Source organism: Felis catus, chromosome C2, assembly GCF_018350175.1.
Source record: "Felis catus isolate Fca126 chromosome C2, F.catus_Fca126_mat1.0, whole genome shotgun sequence".
NCBI classification, from domain to species: Eukaryota; Metazoa; Chordata; class Mammalia; order Carnivora; family Felidae; genus Felis; species Felis catus.
In genome coordinates, this window is record NC_058376.1 from 60119761 (window position 1) to 60137576 (window position 17816).

The following is a 17816-nucleotide window of genomic DNA, read 5'->3' on the forward strand; positions in this document are numbered from 1 at the left end:
TCTCTCTGTCCCTCCCCCGTTCATGCTCTGTCTCTCTCTGTCCCAAAAATAAATAAACGTTGAAAAAAAAATTTTTTTTAAATAAATGGTTTACTCTAAGTGATTTAACAGAACAGAACCTGGTATACACAGGAGAATGATCTGGATAATTAAGGTATTACTTGTGTTAACATTTGTTGCATTTGAAAAATAAGCTAATTAGTTGATGGTTTTTTTGGTATATGTGTATGTGATACGTAGACAAAAGCTACAATGGGAATTAATTTCAGACTTAATTGTCTCAACAAAAAATAGAGAAAAAGTCTTTTCCTGGTTTTTAAAATGTACAATATTGGGATACCTGGATGGCTCAGTCAGTTAAGTTTCTGACTTTGGCTCAAATCACGATCTCACGGTTTGTGGGCTCAAGCCCTGCGTTGGGCTCAGAGCCTGGACACAGATTCTGTGTCTCCCTCTCTCTGTCCCTCTCCCACTCATGCTCTGTCTCTCTCAAAAATAAATAAACATTAAAAAAATTAAATGCACAATATTAGAATAGGCTATGGCAACAAATAAACCCAAATTTGTCATTGCTCAGGATAACAGGTGTTTTTTTAAGTGGTTAGGGGGACTCTTCTTCATTCTGTCATTCTGGGCTGGGACCCAGGCTGAAAAGTACTCTTCCGTTTTCAACTCCTGACTTTCAGGGCTGCTGGGAGTCCTGTCCATCTCAGTAAGCCAGAAAGAATACAGAGCATGGAAGGATGTGTGGCATGCCTGATGATGGAACTCATTACTTCGACTTTCATTCTGTTAGCTAGAGGTCAGTTACCTGGTCATATCTAAATACAAAGGAAGCTAGGAAATATAATTTCGCTGTATGCACAAAAGAAGGGGGGTTTTGATGAACAGCTAACAGTCTGCCTCATGTATTTATTGCTTTAAAGTTTTCTTAATGATGACAAAGTCAGGATTCTACATTATAGAATTATAAATTGTAATATTCTCCCCAATTTAGGAATTACGCTGTCAGAATATTTCCGTGACATGGGTTATCACGTCAGTATGATGGCTGACTCTACCTCTAGATGGGCGGAGGCCCTTAGAGAAATCTCTGGTCGCTTAGCTGAAATGCCTGCAGGTGAGTCTTTGTATTGCTTATTATATTAAAAGGCTGATAGGATTTTTAGGACTGGCTTAGAACCTCCCTTAATTTCTTTTCACGGGGCTCCTGGGGGGCTCAGTTGGTTGAGCATCCACCTTCACCCAAGTCGTCATCTCATGGTTCATGAGTTGGAGCCCTGCGTCGAGCTCTATGCTGACAGCGTGGGGCTTGGAGCCTGCTTCAGATTCTATGCCTCACTCTTCGCCCCTCCCCCGTTCGCTCTCTTTCTGTCTCTCTCTCTCTCTCTCTGTCTCTCTCTTTCAAAAATAAACGTTAAAAAAAATTTTTTTTTTTTTTTAGTTAAAGAAAAAATTTTCTTTTCGCTTTTCAGATAGTGGATATCCTGCGTACCTTGGTGCCCGTCTGGCCTCTTTCTATGAGCGAGCAGGCAGGGTGAAATGTCTTGGAAATCCTGAAAGAGAAGGAAGTGTCAGCATTGTAGGAGCGTAAGCACCTAAACTATTTACTCTTCAAAAGAAGAATAAAAAGTCATATATTTTAAAAAGAAAATATTCAACTTCCTCTGAGGGTAGTGGTTTTTAACCACTGCAGGGTCACCCGAGGAGCTCTTTACAATGTACACGTTTAGGTTATCTCTGCACTGATTTTTTTATATTCAAGTCACAATATCTTATGAGTAACTTAGAAAATTATAGACATGTTTAAGTAAGATTGTATGGAAAAACAAGTGAAGATCCATGATCACTACCTAAAGCCATACTTTGTTCTTAGAGTTTTTTCTTCCTTCCTGCTTCATCTATTCGATTAGAGTCATGAAATTGATTATGTCTCTCATATTTTGCACTTGAAGGCATTCAATAGTTACCATTCTTATTTGCAATTTAGTATTGATTTTTATTAATATTTGTATGTAGATTTTCTTTTCAAAGGTTAGTTCTAAAGTTATTTACATTAAAATTAACTTCTAAAAAACTTTTACTTTCATATACCAGCTGTGTTTTCTTAAGCTTTTCTAATGACTTTTTTTCTTTTAAATTTAGGGTTTCTCCACCTGGTGGTGATTTTTCTGATCCTGTTACATCTGCTACTCTTGGTATTGTTCAGGTATACCTTTTCCTAGCATAGTCAACTTCTGAGCTTTCCCACCCTTACCCTAATGTTACTTAATCATCGTGAAGTCTTAAATTTACTCATTAAAAGTAGGCAGTAGGAAGGTTTGTTTTAGGAACATTCTTGTCACTGAGAGTTTTTATTCTGTCCATTCTTTCTTAGCTCTTTGCTGAAGATTTATGAAATTTAATTTCTGTAAGTGGAAAATATATCTGGAATAGCAAAGTTTTATTAGTATTAGAATAATACTACCCTTTAAATGAGAGTAACCCTGGTTGTAGAAACAAATAGGCCTAAAAATGCATAATGACAAAAACCCAGTAGAAGTTTCTTTTTCCTCATAGTATGGTCTAAAGCAGATGATCCTATCAGAGGGCAGCTCTTTTCCATATACTAATAATTCACAGACCAGAGGTCCTTCCAGCTTGGGCTCCACCATCATCACCTAGACTGTTAACCATCTGCATCTTGCTGCCACAAGTGGAAACTGTGGAGAAGGCACACCCACTCTGTGAACTTTGGGCTCCAGTGCAATCCCCCACTCATTCTGTTAGCCACACCCAGATGAAAGCAAAGCTGGAAAGTGTAGTTTCTGCCTACGCAGCTGCCTCCCGGTGACAAGGCATGAATGGTAGTGGATAGCTAGCCAACTTGGCCATTAAGAGAAGCCTAAGTGAAAGATGTATACAAATCAGGACTATAGTAAAGAAAATAAATGTTGATATATTCATAAGTATTATTCATGTGAGAAAAAGAATATTTGCTTACGTTTCTGTCAGTATCTGATAAAAAGAAATGTCAGGCTAAATGTACCACTCTCAAGGTGTTTAACCTTTGCTAACATTTTGAGTTTAAATTGCAGGGAAAGGAGGAGTAAAGTCAAGAAGGTATAAAATATAGGGGTTCCTGGGCGGCTTAGTTAAGCATCCAACTTTGGCTCAGGTCACGATCTCACACCTTTTTCGTGTGTTTGAGCGTTGCATCAGGCTCTGTGCTGACAGCTCAGAGCCAGGAGCTGCTTCAGGTTCTGTGTCTTCCTCTCTGTCTCTGCCCCACCCCGGCTCTAACTCTGTGTCTCTCAAAAGTACATAAACATTAAAAAACAAAACAAAATGGGGTGCCTGGGTGGCTCAGTTGGTTAAACAGCCTACTTCGGCTCAGGTCACGATCTCACGGTTGGTGAATTTGAGCCCCATATCAGGCTCTGTGCCTACAGCTCACTGCCTGGAGCTGCTTCAGATTCTGTCTCCCTGTCTCTCTGCCCCTCCCCAACTCGGGCAGTTTCTTTCTCTCTCAAAAATAAATAAACATCAAAAATTTTTTTAAAAAAGTAGGAGAAAACTTTAAAAAATGACTAAAATATACATGAACATTTGGCCTTTGAAAAATGATTGGTAGACTTATTGAGTTGACCCTTCATGATAGGGAATCCAAGTTAATCAGAATGTTTCCAGGTTTTTAATCAAAGGGAAGAATCTGTTCTTTCTCTATAGACATTTTCTGGTTCCTCTGTTTATATTGTACCATAATAAATCTTCAAAGGAGTCAATTTTTTTTTTCTATCAGATTTGCCATACTATTGAGGAAATTCAGATACAATTTGAATTTGACTATAATTCTCCTGAAACTAAAAGAAATATATTTTTTAATTCTAAGTTTTATTCTATTTCAGTTACACATGGTATATACTAAAAAGATAATTTGACCAAAAAATTACAGAATTGCATATTTAGAACAAACAAATATACTTCAAGGCTTTATTTATGTACTTAAGAAAAATCATTGAATTTGTTTTTGTTTTTGTTTTACATCAGGTGTTTTGGGGCTTAGATAAGAAACTAGCTCAACGTAAGCATTTCCCCTCTGTCAACTGGTTAATCAGCTATAGCAAGTACATGCGTGCGTTGGACGAGTACTATGACAAACACTTCACAGAATTTGTTCCTCTGAGGACCAAAGCTAAGGAGATTCTGCAGGAAGAAGAAGACCTGGCAGAAATTGTACAACTTGTCGGAAAGGTGAGTAGTTAAGCCCCATGGAGGACAGATCCAGGAGTTATACTGGTGTGTTTTAAGGACAGAGAGAACCTTGGATTCTTGCCTAGCAAAATGAGTCCTTATTAAATGTTTTTTAAAATAATGGAATTTTAGGGGCGCCTGGGTGGTGCAGTCGGTTAAGCGTCCAACTTCAGCCAGGTCACGATCTCACGGTCCGTGAGTTCGAGCCCCGCGTCGGGCTCTGGGCTGATGGCTCAGAGCCTGGAGCCTGTTTCCTATTCTGTGTCTCCCTCTCTCTCTGCCCCTCCCCCGTTCATGCTCTGTCTCTCTCTGTCCCAAAAATAAACATTAAAAAAGTTAAAAAAAAAAAAAAATCTTAAAAAAATGAATAAATAAATAAATAAATAAACAAACAAAATAAAATAATGGAATTTTAGCTTAGCCTTTATCCAGTAGATATTTGAGGGTCCTATTTATGTTATGGAAGGTAGAAAGATGATTATTGTTTTGATTATCTACTATTGAGTAACAAACCACTCCAATACTTTTGAGTGTTTGAACAGTGTTTTACTGCTCATAGTTTCAGGGCTGATTTTGCTTGGGCCCTCATACAGTTGCAGTCATATGGTGGCTGAGGCTGGAGTCATCTGAAAGTTTCTTCCCTCGCAGGTTTAGTGCCTGGGCTGGGATGACTAGAATGGCTATGAGTTAGCTGGACATTTGTCCCTCCATGTAGTGTCTCCACATGGCAGTTTAGGGCTGTCAGAGTATATAAAAAGAAAGAAAGTGGAAACCAACAGCCTCATAAGCTGGGGCCCCCAAACTAGTATATCTATCACTTCTGTTTTATGTTCTGGTCAAAGCAGGCACAGAGCTTTCCTAGGTTAAAGAAGAGGGGCTTGCACTTCAAAATGGTCAACCAGAAGGAGGAACTAAATTGTTAGAGCCTTTATATTCTTTTTGATCCTCTATAGTGCTTTGCATGGTCCTGGTTATATTGTAGATGAGAAAGAAACACTGGATTTACTTTTTTTTCTTGAAATAGAACATACCCATCACCAACCAAATTAGAAGTGCCGTGCTTTGGATCAATTTTATTTTTGCAGGAGCACCAAAGCTAGGAATCAGAAGGATTGGATGCTAGTTTTTTTTTTTGATAATAGCTGTGTGACTTTAAACACGTGACTTGTATTCTTGTGTCTGTGTCTTGATGTTTCAAAGGAGGATGTTATAATTAAATTTAGCCAGATTAAATTCCAGAGTTGAATGACTTCTCAGATGGTATGCAGTGCTAGTCAGGATGTCTGTTTCTCTATCTGGCTCTGTTCTTTTTATTATATGTTATAAAGTCACCTCCTAATTTGTTTTCCACAATCGATAGTATTATTAGCTAACTAGCACATATTAAATACTCATTTTTTATAAATGAGTACTGTGGCCCTGGTTAAGAGCAAGTAGAAACAGAAGACCTCCAGAACCAAAGACAATATAAGAAAAGACAATCACAGGGGCATTTTGTTTGTGAATATAGATATCAAATTCCTAAATTAAATATTACTGTTCACTAGATTCTGTAGGGTATTAAAAGAATAAATTAACACAAGTAAAGTTTATCTCAGGAATGCAAATATGATTCAACACAAAATCTGTAGTTGTAACTCACCAATGTAATTAATGTAATGAAAAAGGGATATCTCAACCAATGTGGAAAAAGCATTTGAAGTTCATTACTTATTTATAGTTTTTAAAAATCTCTTGGGGCGCCTGGGTGGCGCAGTCGGTTAAGCGTCCAACTTCAGCCAGGTCACAATCTCGCGGTCCGTGAGTTCGAGCCCCGCGTCGGGCTCTGGGCTGATGGCTCAGAGCCTGGAGCCTGTTTCCGATTCTGGGTCTCCCTCTCTCTCTCTGCCCCTCCCCCGTTCATGCTCTGTCTCTCTCTGTCCCAAAATAAATAAACGTTGAAAAAAAAAAATTAAAAAAAAAAAAATCTCTTAGTAAGCAAGGAATAGAGGGGAATTTCCTTAATTTGTTAAAGGTAATATACTAAAACCCAGGGAAAATATTTTACTTAAAGGAAAAACTTCTGATGCATTCTGTTTAAATATCAGGATTAAAACAAGAGTACTTACTATCACTGCTAATGCTCAAATACTAGAAGACCTAATCAATGATGTAAGAAAAGAGAAAACTTGTAAAGAAAGAAATTAAAATATCATTATATAATAAGAAAAATAACAGTTAATAGAGAAACGATTAGAACTAATAGAAGTTTGGTGAGGGTTTCAAGATAAACAAAAAATCAAGAAAATGTTTCTGTATTAGCAATAGCAGTTAGAAAATAAAACTAAAAATAAGGTGTCCACAATAGTAACAAAAATGAGAATGTAGGAACTAATCAAAAATAACATTATTCTGTGGAAAACATTTTAAGACTAATAAATGAAACAAAATCTGAAGACATAGAGAGACAGTCCAAGGTCTTAGAGAGACTTATTAGGTAGATAGCACTTTAATCTATAAATTTGTTGTGATGCCAGTCAAATTCCTGGTTACATCTTTTGTACAAATTAGTAACCATTCAAAAATTCATTTGCTATCACAAATACTATTCTTTAAAAAAGAATAATAAAAAGGGAGATTTTACTCTATTGGATATCAATACAAAACATTGTGATAAAAACGTGTTATTGGTGAAATAACAGACAAATAGATCAGTGAAAGAAAACAGAAATGTACTCAAGTATATATAGACTTTTCATATGGCAAAGATGGTATCACAATTCGAATGCAGGGAGGATGGATTGTTTTAGTGATGATGGAAAACTATTTTAAATTGGAGAAAAATAAAAATGCAGCATTACCTAATTCCACACACAAAACTCGACTCCAGATTAGCAATTTAAATGTGAAAGATGAAACTTTCAAGTTAATAGACGCAAACGTTAAGAGAATATCTCTGTGATCAATGGTTGGAAAAGGGCTTTTTAAACAAACCCCTATGCGTACACACAAGCAATTAAAAAAAAAAAGATTTTGATTATATCAAATGCAAGGATTTTTGTTCACCAAAGGCCTATCATGGATAGAGGTGACAAAACAGATGACTGATTGGGAGGGAGTTTGCAACATCTAAAACTGATGAACTGTTACCTAACAGTTAAGTTAACAAGAAGATTAGAACTCCCAACAGACATGGGCAAAGGAAGTAGCAGACAGATTATAGAAGAGGAGAAGAGGAAAAACGCAAAAGATTAAGAAGACGGTGGAAAAATGCTCAAACGATAATGAAATATCATGTCATACCAGTGAAAATGGCAAATATCAGAAAGCTGGATAACGCCAACTGGTGTGAGGACAGAGGAATGGTGTGCTGTTGGTGGGAGTGTCATCTGGGCTGGCATCGTGGAGAGCAGTGACAGTACTTGCTTGTATATCCTGTGACGTAGCAGTTCTGTTTCCGGATGTTTATCTCAAAAGAAATTCGCAAACAGGTCCTTAAATGGACACGTTTGTGGTGGCAGGGAGTTAGAGGAAATCTCAGTGCTTTCTACGGGGGCAAAGATGGAAAATAAAAATAGAGAAGGAGCATACTGTGGAAAATGAGGTATGCAAGAGCTAGAAGCAGACTGTGTGACACACAGCAACATGGCTGGATCTGAAAAAGTGCCAAAGACACAAATAAAACTGCCTTACATAATTAAAAATACTATTACAAAATAAAATACCCATTTCACATGAATTTATGCACATAAAAGAATACACACAAAACATTTGAATACTTGCCTGTGGTTGAAGAGGAGATTAGGGATAAAAGGAATTTAAAAAGCAGGAAAAAGAAAAGAAACAAGACCTGATCCTTATCTCTAAGGATCTTAGTTGTAAAAAGATAACAAAAGACTACAGTTAAGAGACACCTGGCTGGCTCAGTCAGAAGAGCATGTGACTCTTAATCTCAGTCGAGAGTTTGAGCCCACGTTGGATATGTAGACATTACTTAAATAAAATTTTTTAAAAAATGCGCTGCATTCCAGTCATTAGAAAAAAAAAATAGTTAACTTACTGAGCCTGTCCCTTTCCCACAATTCCCAAGAAATTTTTACCTGTTAGTCTAATTAGGGTGATTTTTTTGAGGCAGTGATATTTAAAGAAGCTCTAACAGCAATTCCAATAAAATAGCACTGACAATAATAAGTACATGCTTCCTATACTTTGCATTTATATAGTTGTAAACACCATGTAATGTTTTTTAAAAATTAACTGTTTATGAAATGTATAGATCTTAAAACAAACTTAAGGCTCAAAATTCAAATAATTAAGCTAGGAAGCCAGGATGTGAGGAAGAAAGTGTTTCAAAAAAAAAGAAGAAAGTTAATTTATTTGTATACATACCATGTTCATAGTAGCACCTATTCACAATAGCTAAGGGGTGGAAACAACCCACTGTCCTTTGATGAATGGATAAACAAAATGTGGTACATGTATGTATATAATGGAATATTATCCAGCCTTAAAAAGGAAGGAAAATTCTAACAACTACAGAATGGATGAACCTTGAGGACACTATGTAAAGTGAAATAAGGTAGTCACAAAAACACAAATATTGTATGATTTTGTCTAAAGCAGTCACATTCATAGAAACAGAAAGTAGAATGGTGGTTACCAGGGTCTGGGAGAGGGGGAGAAGGAGAGTTGCTATTTAATGGATGTAGAGTTTCAGATTTGCAAGATGACCAGTTATGGTAATCTGTTTCACAACAATGTGAGTATACTTAACATTACTGAACTACACTTAAAACTGGTTAAGATGGAAATTTTTATCTTAAATGGTTTTTACCACAATAAAAAAAAATTAACAAGCAGTTATAAAGTGAATTTATTAATGATAGGTGATTGTGTATTGATTATATAGTTTTTGTTTGCTTAATTGCTTATAATCACTGATCCCACATTATGGAAGCAAATTTTTAAAAATATATTTTTTTCTCTTTTAGGCTTCTCTAGCAGAAACAGATAAAATCACTCTGGAAGTAGCAAAACTTATCAAAGATGATTTCTTACAACAAAATGGGTATACTCCTTATGACAGGTAACCTATCCTGATTATTTTCTTTTTTTATTTGAGGATTTTCTGTTGGATTTTGAAGAAAGAGCTGCCTTCACATTAGAATTCTTTTTTTTTTTTTTTTTTTTTCCTTCAAATGCAGACGCAACTCTGACTCAATTTGTGTTCTTTGGATTGTTATAGCAAACATCTAACAATCTAATATGTACCCTTGTCTTGATTTTGCTTATTTGTGCAGTTATGACAGTATTTTCCCTCATTGCCCAGCCATCTTTAAGTAGATTAGATTATGGCATAGTGTGCAGAATGAGGGGATCATTGCCCCCTTCAGAAGCTTTTCTCAATACCCCTTACAACTGCCCATCCCTCTTCTACTCTTTTCCCAAATAAGTATGTCCTACTTTCGTGCTTCATTTCCCAGTAGACTTAGTCTCTTTCTTTCTGCCAGTCTCTGTTAGATGTCCCATTTGTCTCTGCATCTACTGTGGCTTATTTAAAGTCTCCATTTCTGGGGCGCCTGGGTGGCGCAGTCGGTTGGGCATCCGACTTCAGCCAGGTCACGATCTCACGGTCCGTGAGTTCGAGCCCCACGTCAGGCTCTGTCTGGGCTGATGGCTCAGAGCCTGGAGCCTGTTTCCGATTCTGTGTCTCCCTCTCTCTCTGCCCCTCCCCCGTTCATGCTCTGTCTCTCTCTGTCCCAAAAATAAATAAACGTTGAAAAAAAAAAATAAAGTCTCCATTTCTTTTCTTTTATTTTTTTTTAATTTTTTAATGTTTGTTTATTTTTGAGAGAGAGAGAGAGAGAGAGAGAGAGACAGACAGACTGTGAGCAGAGGAGGGGCAGAAAGAGAGGGACACACAGAATCCGAAACAGGCTCCAGGCTCTGAGCTGTCAGCACAGAGCCTGACGCGGGTCTCATATGAACTGTGAGACGATGACCTGAGCCAAAGTCAGACTCTTAACCGACTGAGCCACCCAGGTGCCCAAGTCCCTATTTCTTTTAAACTTTGATAATATTGAGCCCCTTCATCATAGGCTAGCTTTTCTCCCTCAGATCATAGTTGGACTGAAGAAGGAACTGAACAAATAGGATTATGAGAACGTAGGACAAGCAGAAAATATGATAACATAAATCTCAAAAATCTGTATCAGAAAGTTAAGTTCTGGCCACCCATACAAAAATAACTCAACCAGGGGAAAATTCTTTGGAAAGCATAATACAGAATGTTCATGAAATTGTGCATGCAAGTGTGTTTGAATGTGTCAGGAAGTTGATAAGAATGCATGTGATCCAAGTTGAGTATTAATGTGTGTGTCCTCATTATTAAAAGGTATGGGTAAGTGAAAATGAACACATTAATGGGGGAAGGAGTTACTGTTCATTTTAGGAAATTACAGTTTTCTGTTTTCCTATTATTCATTAAACCTTCACCCCACTATCACAAGGGAGTCTTTGCAACTCAGTCATTTTACCATTTGGGTTACTCCTTTAACTGCACTGTATGAAAACAGACCCTCAGAGATTAGATTATAGCAGTACTCAGTCATTAGATTATAGCAGTACTGTTTAATTGTTCTTCCTCTTTAGTTATTTTCTTTTTTTTTTTAACATTCATTTATTATTGAGAGACAGAGAGAGACAGAGCATGAGCATGGGAGGGGCAGAGAAAGAAGGAGACACAGAATCTGAAGCAGGCTCCAGGCTCCGAGCTGCCAGCACAGAGCCCGACATGGGGCTTAAACTCACAAACCGCGAGATCATGACCTGAGCTGAAGTCAGACACTCAACCGACTGAGCCACCCAGGCGCCCCATCTTTAGTTATTTTAATAGATAAAAAAAGAACATCACCTTAAGATAAATAAATGAATATATATCTCCATCTATGCATTCACTTCATATCCCATCTCTACCCAAAAACTCTGGATACATAGTTGTTAGTGTTTACCACTTTTTTTTTTTCATTCCTTATTATCTGATAAATGTAAGTAGTCTGCATATTTAAATAAAGAAGCTAATGCTCTGCTATTTTGTAGATGAAATATGAGTCTGCCTTGGATTTTATTTTGTGAATTATTTTGACTTTCATTTTTACCCTAGGTTCTGCCCATTCTACAAGACAGTAGGGATGCTGTCCAACATGATTGCGTTTTATGATATGGCCCGTAGAGCTGTTGAAACCACTGCACAGAGTGACAATAAAATCACATGGTCCATTATCCGTGAGCACATGGGGGAGATCCTCTATAAACTTTCCTCCATGAAATTCAAGGTATATTTAGTTTCTACTTAACTTTTTTAGTAGGAAATGTTTCTTTTGAATTATTTAACTATTTACAAACAATCTATTTCTCCACAGACCTGATGTGTGAAACTTGGGTTTATCATTTTCATACATGCTCAGGACCAGAACAGACCCTAAAGTTATATTCAAATAAGAATTCTAGTGATAAAAGTTACAGTATGTCATGTCTAAAATAAATGCTGACACGTTTTCCCTTTTGTCTTAACTGCCGGGCAGTTTAGAGCTAAAATCATAGCTGGGCAGCAATTACTTTACCTCAAGTACCTATTACCAATTTACCCCCATGCTCACCTGAAATGACTTCTGCTGTTTATTTCTAAGTATCCTGTTACGCATCATTTTTAACTTTGAGGTGAATTCTTTTTTTTTTTTAATTACTCTAGCCATAAATAGATAATTAAATGAGATTATCAGTAGAAATCCAAATGTGTAAGATTGTTTTTAAAATATTTGATCAGTTGGGTTGTATTTAATTATTTCTAAATTAAGACATCCAAGTATATTTACTAATCACCTTTAGAGAAATTGAGAACGATTCTGTGACAGTGAATTATATATATAGTGTTTGTTTACACTATAGGTTGAAAGTAAATCTGTAAAAATAGTCACTGTAACAAGAATTTTAAAATATTCACACTCTGAGTCCTGTCGCTTCAATTCAAAACATATGACCCAATAACCAGATTTCTTTTTAAATGAAGTATAGTTGACATACAATAATCAGAAAAAACATTTTTTTAAACAATTTTTTAATGTTGCTTATTTTGGGGAGAACAAAAGCAGGGGAGGGCACAGAGAGGGGACAGAGGATCTGAAGCAGGCTCCACACCTACAGCAGTGAGCCTGATGTGGGGCTCGAACTCACAAACCACGAGATCATGACCTAAGTAAGCCAAGTCAGACATTCAACTGACTGAGCCATCCAGCTGCCTCCCAAAAGAGGGGAGCACACAAGCCGGGGAGGGGCAGAGAAAGAGGGAGAGCCAGGCTCCTCACTGATAGCACAGAGCCCAACAGAGCTCTGTCTCACAAACTATGAGATCATGACCTGAGCCAAAATCAGAAGCCAGGCACTTAACTGACTGAGCCACTCAGGTGCACCTAAGCAGAGACTTTTGATATGAATGTATGTAAAAGGTTTTTTTTTTTTTTTTTTTCATGTTCATTTATTTTAGAGACAGAGCAGAAGCAGGGGAGGGGCAGAGAGAACTGGAGACAGAATCTGAAGCAGGCTGCAGGCTCTGAGCTGTCAGTACAGAGCCCAACGCAGGGCTCAAACCCACGAACCATGAGATCATGACCTGAGCCTAAGTCGGACACTTAACCAACTGAGCCACGCAGGCGCCCCAAAGATTGTTTATTAAACTTCTTAAATGTCATTCAAGGGTAAACAGGATCAACAGTACATTATGGCATGTACATTATAGCAAGAGTATTATGAAAACATCAATATCATTTTTTCAAAGAATATCCAAAGATCTGAGCAAATGTTTATGGTATAATGAGTGAAAAAAATCAGGTTGCAAAAAAATTCCATATGTAATTTGATCCAAATTTTATTTTTAAAGATTAAACATTCATATGGATAAAGAAAATGTGATACACAGACACATTCACACATGTATAGTGGAATATTAATCAACCATAAAAAGGTGAAATCTTGACAATTGTAACCTGGATGGATTGAGAGAGTATAATGCTAAGTGAAGTAAGTCATTTAGAGGAAGGCAAATACCATATGATTTCACTCATATGTGGAATTTAAGAAACACAGCAAACTGGGGCGCCTGGGTGGCGCAGTCGGTTAAGCGTCCGACTTCAGCCAGGTCACGATCTCGCGGTCCGTGAGTTCGAGCCCCGCGTCAGGCTCTGGGCTGATGGCTCAGAGCCTGGAGCCTGTTTCCGATTCTGTGTCTCCCTGTCTCTGCCCCTCGCCCGTTCATGCTTTGTCTCTCTCTGTCCCAAAAATAAAATAAAAAACGTTGAAAAAAAATTAAAAAAAAAAAAAAAAAAAAAAAAAAAAGAAACACAGCAAACAAACAAAGGAAAAAAGAAGCAAACCAAAAAACAGACTCCTGTGGAGAATAGGCTGGTGGTTGTCAGAGGAGAGATGGGTTGGGGGAATGGGTGAAAGGAAGGTGAAGGGAATTAAGAACACACTGCTACTATGATGAGCATTGAGTAATGTATAGAAGTGTTGAATCACTATAATTGTATATTTAAAACTTCTATAACACTGTATATTAGTTATACTTTAAATAAGTAAATGGATTATACATTCATAGGAAGAGGATAAAAAATATATGTGATAAGGGGCACCTGGGTGGCTCAGTTTGTTGAGCGGCTGACTCTTCGTCTCGGCTCAGGTTATGATCTCACAGTTCGTGGGTTCAATCCCCACGTCAGGCTCCATGCTGACAACATGGAGCCTGCTTGGGATTATACCTCTCTCTCTGCCCTTCCCCTGCTTGCTCATGCTCTCTCTGTCTCTCCCAAAATAAATAGGTGAACTTTAAAAAAAAATTTATAAATCTATCTATCTATCTATCTATATATATATATATATATGCAATGATAAATAATATAGTGATGATTTCTGATCATGTGATTCAAGGTGATATCTTTTTTTCTATTTACATGCACATTGTATTAAATTAATATCTCCGTAATTTTTTATGTCATTAAATATTCTTCTGTAACATTATTTTGTGGCTGGAGAATAATATTTGCCTATTGTTAGGTATATAGGAAATTTCCAGTTGTTGGTATGGACAGCTTTGTTTATGTAGTTGGTTTTGTGTATTTTCCTGTTATAGCTTCCCAGAAGTGAAATGATTGAGTCAGGGCTTAAATATTTTAAAGCCTCTTTTATACATACTGCTCAATTAAGTTGTTTTCCATAAGGATTTAAAATACACATTTTAAGATTATTTTAGAAATTTTACTTCCTTTGTTCCAATGTGATACTATGAGACCTTGAACAGTAAATTATGTTTTGACTAAATTAATTCCAACTATCTTGTACATGCTAGAGAATGAATGTAAGGTGTGATACTGCATAATTTTCCCATATTTTGCATATTGTTGAGGATAAATCATCTATTGGTCGTTGAATACAGTTAGCAGGCAAAATACAAAATCAAAATTTTGTCTTCTTTCTGTTAGGTTGGAGTATTACTCCATTTATACATTTCTCTTCTTATAGGAAAATAAGGATAATTTTGACCCCTGCCCGTGTTTTAGCAGTGTACCTCACTTAACCTAATACTCAAAATATATTAAACATACATAACTTACTACCTGTTCTGAAAATTCTTTTCCAAAGGTAAATTGAATTCTGTAATGTCTTTTTTCAGGATCCGGTAAAAGACGGTGAAGCAAAGATCAAGGCTGACTACGCACAACTTCTTGAAGACATGCAGAACGCATTCCGTAGCCTCGAAGATTAGAACTGTGATTTCTTTCCTTCTTTTCCTCAGCAGTCTCTCCTCTGTGTATAGTTTCCTAAATTTCTCATCTCCAAACCCTTTGCTTCTTTGTTGTGCAGCTTTGAGACTAGTGCCTATGTGTGTTATCGCTTGTTCCCCTGTTTATCTGGTGGGTCTTCTATGAAACAAACATTCCTTTGTTCCAGTGTTTGAAGGGCCTCCCTGATCCTTTCTCCGAATGGTGAATGTAGTAAATATGATATATAATGGCTACACTACTGTAAACTCATATGTAGGGTGACATGCCTCCTTGTCCTAGGTTTGCCCTTGCCTCATCACCATTAAATTGTAAATGGGACTATTGCATGTACTCTCTTTGCAATAGATCTGGAGCGGAAGGCCAGATTTCTACACGTTTTGACAGGTACTTTGTGAAATGACTCAATATCTATGTGGTAAGGTTATTTGCAGCTTAGCATTTTGCTAAGTAGCTGCTTTGCAGGATATAATTACTTTTTTAAAACCATGAATGATTAATGTTCCAATTATGCATTGCCTCCCCCAGTATAAATCAGGAATGTTTATAGGAAACTGTTGGGAACTCTACTGTTTTTAAAACAGGCATTTGTGGGACTCAGCACAGTATATGAATCAGTACCCTCTAAAAAAGTGGAAAAGGAGCCAGGTGGTCAAACTTAAACATCATCTTGTTAAAGCATATTTTATTTCAATATGAAAAATGCAGTATCAAGGACTACCCTACTACGTTACTAGGAAAGTCTTTTTAAAATCACATTTAAAACAATCACGGGGAACTTGATCCACTTCGTGCCCTTTTTCTTTTCCTCAAACATCTTAGAAGCCGAAGCTTCTAAGAATCATGTGGCAGTGTGATGGGCAGTGAAATGCCACAGAGAAGATATTCAGTAGTGGTTAAGGCTGTTTGCACCATTAAGGACCAGCTGGACTGTAGTGATTCTTGGGGCCAGAGCGGCATTACATTTTTACAAGATAATGATGTGTGTCATGTGTTTGCATGTTTGTTTGCTCAGTGAACTTTTGAACAACCAGTTTGCCAGCTTACTGGCTCAAAAGACTTTTCAGAATATCTGTAACAATAGCATAGCAGTTTTCATCCTGTTTAATAAGGATGAAATTAATTCTTTTATCTGCTAATAACAGAATCTGGGTCATGTGAAAAAAAGATAATTTCATCCTGTCTTTTAAGTATATGTTTTAAAGTAATAATTTCTGTCTTTGTGTAAGGCACACTTCAGAACAGCTCTGAGAGCAACAGTTTCTCATTCATTCTTTCTGACCAATAGTGCTGGCACCATTGCTTCCTCTTTAGGAAGAGGAAAGGGCATGTGAACATGCCTAACAACCTCAAATACCCAAATGTAATAGCATAAATAAAGTATTTATTTTATGCCTCAGTATATTATTATTTAAATTTTTAGGTCATGTATTTCTTTTGGTCCGTCAAGGAAAGTAGAGAATTCAGCAGTGGTTTGTTTCAGTCTTGCAGACTGCATGTTTTTACAGTGGCTTGCTGTTCAGGATAGATATTCTTCCATATGTAGCTTTTTTTTTTTTTTTAACTTTTCCAAATATTGGAAAATATAAAAATTATGCAATGATTCGTTGAGATGTGGACTTAATGGTGCTGCTTAATCAGTTTGCTTCCAATGTGGCCTCCCACCTAGAGGCCCGAAGACCAGTGGAATTGAAAAGGATTTCAAAAATGTTCTATTCCTACCTTAAATCTACCAGCAAACCAGGATTATGATAGTAATGAGTGATATAATGAAGAAAGTTTGACCAAGTTTGTTTTTTTGTCATTCTGAGTTTGCAATGTAATTCTTACTCCCTTTGAAGAATGCTGATGTATGGGTGTGAAGATGCTAGAGACAGAAGATGCTCTGATACTCATTGTAAGTGTCCCTTCATCTGTTATGTTGTAGAACTTCAAATTGGTCACTGATCATATTTCTTTAGTAAGAACGTGTTAAAATTACAACAATCTTTTAAAAAGATGATGCAGTTCTATATTTATTGTGCTATGCCTGGTCCTAAGTGGAGCCAGTTAAACAAGTTTCATATGTATTTTTCCAGTGTTAAATCTCACACATTGTACCCTTTGGAAATTTCCTTCCATCCTGAAGAACGAATAGAAGAGGCCATATATATTGCCTCCTTATCCTTGAGATTTCACTATCTTTATGTTAAAAGTTGTGTATAATTGTTAAAATCTATGAAAGAATAAAAAGTGGATTTAAATTAACATTTTTTCGTGTGTGTGTGCGTGTGGCAGGATCTGCCAAAAAACATACCACCTTGTATTTTTTTTTTATTGTTCTCAGTGTGAACTTTTAAATTTTTTGTTTCTCCCTTTCTTTATAGATTGTTCCTTAAGATCATGAAATTGAGTTGGGACTCTCACTATAGACTATATAAAGCTCACTATAAAAAGCCCTATAATCATAACCAGTATGATTTGGAAATGTACACAAAATCGCATGCCATTCTGAATATTACTTTAAGTTGAAAAAGTGAATCGTTTCTAAAAATGCACTTACAAATTAAAGGAGATCAATCGTACTCATTTCTATTTTTGACAAATGACTAAAACCTTGTTATTCATTCATAGATTTTTCAAGCTAAATCAGTTAAGATCCAATGTAACAGCATGTTACTGGGACATATTTTATGTCTTTATTTTTTTTAATTTTTGTAATGTTTGTATTTGACAGAGACAGAATGTGAGTGGGGGAGGGGCAGAGAGTGAGAGGGACACAAAATCCAAAGC

General features: G+C 36.7%; 1 protein-coding gene across 3 annotated transcripts in view; it reads left to right on the forward strand.

Annotated features, from left to right (window-relative positions):
* Positions 1–17291, forward strand: part of ATP6V1A (ATPase H+ transporting V1 subunit A) — a 66258-nt gene extending 48967 nt beyond the window's left edge. For all 3 annotated transcript variants that reach the window (XM_023260146.2, XM_006936055.5, XM_006936054.5), the window contains 7 exons: positions 998–1120; positions 1476–1590; positions 2146–2209; positions 4030–4233; positions 9204–9298; positions 11375–11546; positions 14936–17291. In XM_023260146.2, the coding sequence (XP_023115914.1) occupies positions 998–1120; positions 1476–1590; positions 2146–2209; positions 4030–4233; positions 9204–9298; positions 11375–11546; positions 14936–15028 (866 nt within the window). In that variant the 3' untranslated portion in view covers positions 15029–17291. The remainder of the gene's footprint in view (positions 1–997; positions 1121–1475; positions 1591–2145; positions 2210–4029; positions 4234–9203; positions 9299–11374; positions 11547–14935) is intronic.
* Positions 17292–17816: the final 525 nt, after the last annotated feature.